Source organism: Dendroctonus ponderosae, unplaced genomic scaffold, assembly GCF_020466585.1.
Source record: "Dendroctonus ponderosae isolate FM_Combo_2020 unplaced genomic scaffold, Dpon_F_20191213v2 Dpon_F_20191213_6, whole genome shotgun sequence".
Classification (NCBI taxonomy): domain Eukaryota; kingdom Metazoa; phylum Arthropoda; class Insecta; order Coleoptera; family Curculionidae; genus Dendroctonus; species Dendroctonus ponderosae.
In genome coordinates, this window is record NW_026018814.1 from 3,994,142 (window position 1) to 3,998,923 (window position 4,782).

The following is a 4,782-nucleotide window of genomic DNA, read 5'->3' on the forward strand; positions in this document are numbered from 1 at the left end:
TCGGTGAGAGCAAATTCACCTGGTCTAGACGAGGCGAGTGACAATTCACATGTGTGATAATCTTACTATCAGGTGCAAACACAGAACTGACTGAAATCAAGAGTTTGGTAATTTGTGATACAGAAATAGATTAATATCGCTTGTCAATATCGAATTTGCTTCTCACCGATTTTAGGCAATCGGCAATGCAAAAGTTCTCCGGTTGTCATTACGTAAACGCATGAAAATAAACGCCCCTGGGGAGTTATTCTCGATTGGGAGAGCGCGCGCGAAACGTCACAAGCTTGCCAGTTTAAATTATTGAAGCTTTTAACGTTGAATCAGATGAAGTTGCTAGAGTTTCGTGCTCGTAGTTTTGGGTTTGTTCTCATGTTTTAAAAGGGCTGGTAAGCTTGCAATCAGCTGGCGTTTTCTTTATAATTTCATTGCTTAATAAGTATTTAGGAATACATTGCGATTTACATGCTCTCCCATCTAACCGCACGCTCACAGTTAGAAAAGTTTCTGTTAAGGATATGCACTCGAGATAAGACACAAGCGAATAAATGAATTTGTAAATGGTAAAATGTAAGTACCAAAAATAAACGTATTTTAATAAGTAGTAACGTTGTAATCCAATGTAATTGATATTGAAAACATACAAGACGGCAAACACCTGACGTCACACCATCCGCTCGCGTTTCTCCACGCTCAGGAGTACCTAGTAACCTGTACAATTCAGAAACCTTAGGTGTTCTGTGTCAGGAACCATCTGTTCAGGGTGGCCATCCGTACGGTGATTACCGTACATGTACGGTAATTTGGCCAATTGTACAGCGTAGGTCCCTAACCAATGAACTGTATACAAGTACTTGTAACGGATCTTATGCAAGAGAAAAGTGAGGCAAAATCAAAATGTAGGCAACCGTCTGTCCTGACGGTTGTATGTCTCTTTCTATCTCATTGCTATACGGTGATTTGCTGCAAAATTTAGCAATTTTGGGATTGGGACATGGCTAACGCGACCAAAAAAAAAGGTGGTTTTCCATAGTGAGACAGTCTTCGCACTGGTAAAAAACATGATCCCAAAATTGCTAAATTTTGCGATCATGTTTTTTTACCAGTGCGAAGACTGTCTCACTATGGAAAACCACCTTTTTTTTGGTCGCGTTAGCCATGTCCCAAGCCCTTATAAATCGGAATTGAATTTTTTTTTGGTCACTGGGCCGTGGCCTCATGAATGAATCTCTAATACGGTAACGGTCAAATACGGTATTTTCAAATGGCTTGTACGGTAATACGCGTTTGAGAAGTTGGCCACCCTGCAGCTATCTGTCAAAGACAGCGATGCCGGGTCCACCGATTAGACCTACCGATTCGTCAAGGATTCTACCGATCTACCGATACCATGCAGATTTCTACCGAAAAGGAACAAATAAAAGTTCATATGAGTTCAAAACACATTTCATATGAGAAACATACTGAGAAATCTATTGGACTGTTTTTTAAAAAGGAATTACCTACTTTCTGTTCCAATTTCCTACATTGACTTTAAAAATTCTAATCTTACCCGTTTCTGGCATCTATTTAGGTGTTAATGTTCAGAAAACAATTTTAGAATCCGTAATCAGAAGAGCCACTGACACTTTTTAAGTTAAGGTGTTTAGATTTATTTTATTTTCGTTAACAATGTGTTGTAATGTTTAAAGAAATATTATAAATATACCTATTGCCTCTTATATTTATTGTAGTATTGCTGTAAGTTCATAAAAATTCAAGTTTTGGAAAACGTGCGATTTTATATAATGAATTGAATAATGATAGAAAAATGGGCCTACCGATTTTTTCCGATATCTACCGAAAAGTGTCGAGCTTATCTTCCGAAATTCAATTTTCGGACCTGGCAACGCTGGTCAAAGACAAGGAGGTTTTATATATGGCTGTACTCGTAGAGATCTACTGCTACTCAATCTACTGTCTGTGTTCATGTTGTAACAGTCTGTTGTACTATCATGTTCTCTAGTGGTTCAGTGTGGAGCGTCACATGTGAAAATCGGGTAAGTGAATATCTTAGATTTCTGAAGAAGTACAAGTTAATTTTATAAGAATTGTCGTACACACTTCCGGCATTTGTATTTGCCATAGTTTTGCTCTCCGGTTTAACGGAAATTCGGTGTTTTATTATCGGAAATCCCGATTTATCTTAAGCGTTCTGCTAGAAAATCGGGGAGCCTAGAAAATAGGATCCACGCGGTGAATAAATCCAATCATTTAAAACACAAGACGTCTTCTCAGGCTCATTTAACTTCAAGCAATTGACTACATTTTAAAACCCGCAAAATCGGTTCTTTCGTAAATTGCTGTTGTGCATCGAAGAATACACTAAACATGTTTAATGCAAGATTGTAAGTATTACCAACGCTATTACACAGAACGTGCCTTTGCCGGGTGTCGAACTTTAAGCTAGGGGTTCCTTATGTGCAAATCATTTACGTACGAGTTAAATATTCGATTAGTTTATGGGAACTTTCGTTGTTTTGATCATTTAGGCGGGCTGTCACAACATGAGAAACCGCCATGGATTTCGGCTGTCACAAGTGTCAAGCGAAGCGTGCTACACGTGTTTTTGTTATTACCATTAAAATACAACCTCCATAATGTAGGGCAGTAGGAAAACATTTTCTGGAGATCAGAAAATGCTTGAAGGATTCTTTGTAACTAACACTTATGTAATCGGCATGGAATGAAGGTTTGGCTGATTACACTTTTTCAATCGTCGTTTAATAATTCCGAACTAATAGCAAATAATAACGAATTGAAAGCGAGGAAGCAGGTATGTACACACTGAAAAAACTCCAATCAAACAAGACTTACTTTGTAATGAAATGTGTGTGTATGTGTTACCGGCAATCTGCACAATTCCAACCTAAACCGCACTTTAAAACTGCAAATCTAAACCTAAAATTGATAAAATGGTCATATCCACTGCACTATAGAGAGTTGACCATGAGTAGACTGTGATAATACATACTTTATTAGAGAGTTATTGGACATGCTAAATACTGTCATGCAGTACTAATGTTATTCCTTATTTTATCATTTAACGTTAATCATTTTACGTTGGTGTATTTGTATTTTTTTCCTTTTCAATTGGATTTTGGTTGCTGTTGATCATTTACGCTTAACTGTTATAATGAAGAAAATTCTAGAAGCCGCAGTCGTAAGCGGAGCAAGTGAAAAAGAGCTTAAATATTACATTTTTGATAATACTTATATTTATAAACAGGGGCGGTTATTAAGCTGAGGAAAGAGAATATTTTTATTTAGAACAAATGTCCGATGAGTATAACTATGTCTTGAAGTGCATACTATTCAAGGCTTAGTGGAGATAGGAGGAACAGATACGATAAACAAACTGAAGTTTTTGACCCTTGTTTGATTCCCCTTGGTCATTACGGCTTGATATTTATAAGTTCCCAACATCACCACGTATTCGGTGAATTACTTCATTTAAAGCCGTAGTTTTTACATTGGATTACAGCTCAAGGCTTATAAAGATTTGCAAGTTTACAAGTATGCTGAGTCTGGCACGGTTCAAGAGATATCAGTTACACACGTTAGGGATAAAGCATTTATTTTTAACAATCCTCATTTACATCCATCACTTGAACTTTTGCTTGCAAGGTGTACATTATTGAATTGCAAAAATCTAAATTCTGAAAAACACGACTTGAATATTCTTCAGTTAGGTACATCAGTTTGAACTGAATCACTAAAACAGCTTCCCTAAATCTGCTTTGCTCAAATTTCTTCAATAAATTGTGAAACACTATCAAATTCTTGTGCACCATGCAGAAAGAACTTCAGCTCGGACCTAAAAACAGCAGCTTAAAAACATTGTGTCTTTTAATGTTATAACAACCAACCTCTGGCTTCATTCTAGATCTTTTTAAAAACCTTTTAAATAGGGAGTAGGCAGGCAGATTGACCTGGTTAGTCTACAAATGTTTCCTAAATTTTCGTTGGGCAACACATCTGGATTAGTTTTGTCGCCCAAGGCAGCTGGTTTTCCTTCAATCAAACATAAACAGTAGCAAAAATCACTTTTTTGTACAAATACTTACCAGTTATGAAATGTCCTAAGCAAATACGATCATTTCTCATATAGGTTTCACGTAGAGGCACCCGTTTTAAAGCCTTAACACAAGCATTTTGACGTTCACTAGAGAAAGCATTCAAATCATCTCTCTCTTCTATGTCTCGCTAAAATCGGAAAAAGGAACCGTATCTCGTTCAGCACGCATTAAGCATTAAACGACACTGCAAAAATGAGGCATTTTGAACCAATTGTATAAGTAATACAATAATTTAATACGTAGTTAAACGTAATGTTTACATATGTAAACAAGTAGTCAATTAGAAATGGGTGAAACTGGGTAGTTTATAATGAAATAATCTGCAAGCAGACGTCAGAAATGTCAACTGCCAGTTTAACGTAGAAAATAAAACGTGCAGTATCGGGGCACAAATACTACAGAACAGTACTTTAATTTTGCAGGACTTATTTTTTAGACTGATTTGCGCAGGCGTTTGCGTCAAAATAGTGCCAATAGCGTCCGGAGTTGCTATTGGACAGGCAGTGACTTGTTGTTTTTTGCCGCGTTATGTATGTAAATCGTTTTAGAATGGAAAAACAAAAATGCGAAGCTTTTTCACTAAATGAAAAGTACGAGATTATTAACAAAATAAAAAGTGGAGTAAAGCAGAGTGACATTTGTAAGGAATTAGCACTTGGAAAGTCTA

General features: G+C 36.7%; 1 protein-coding gene and 1 long non-coding RNA gene across 3 annotated transcripts in view; one reads left to right on the plus strand and one right to left on the minus strand.

The window, feature by feature from the left end:
* The first annotated feature begins 1,931 nt into the window (after positions 1 to 1,931).
* Positions 1,932 to 4,782, plus strand: part of LOC109534627 (homeobox protein AKR) — a 6,759-nt gene continuing 3,908 nt past the window's right edge. The window contains exon 1 of one of the 2 annotated variants that reach the window (XM_019900359.2): positions 1,932 to 2,036. In XM_019900359.2, the coding sequence (XP_019755918.1) occupies positions 1,992 to 2,036 (45 nt within the window). In that variant the 5' untranslated portion in view covers positions 1,932 to 1,991. Of the gene's footprint in view, positions 2,037 to 2,568; positions 2,813 to 4,782 lie in introns of those variants that run through there. The other variant, XM_019900360.2, reaches the window with a different exon arrangement.
* On the minus strand, positions 3,597 to 4,591 carry LOC125504939. The gene is made up of 3 exons (XR_007281818.1): positions 4,104 to 4,591; positions 3,906 to 4,050; positions 3,597 to 3,853 (listed from the first exon to the last, which is right to left on the minus strand). It is a non-coding gene; the product is annotated as an uncharacterized LOC125504939 (long non-coding RNA).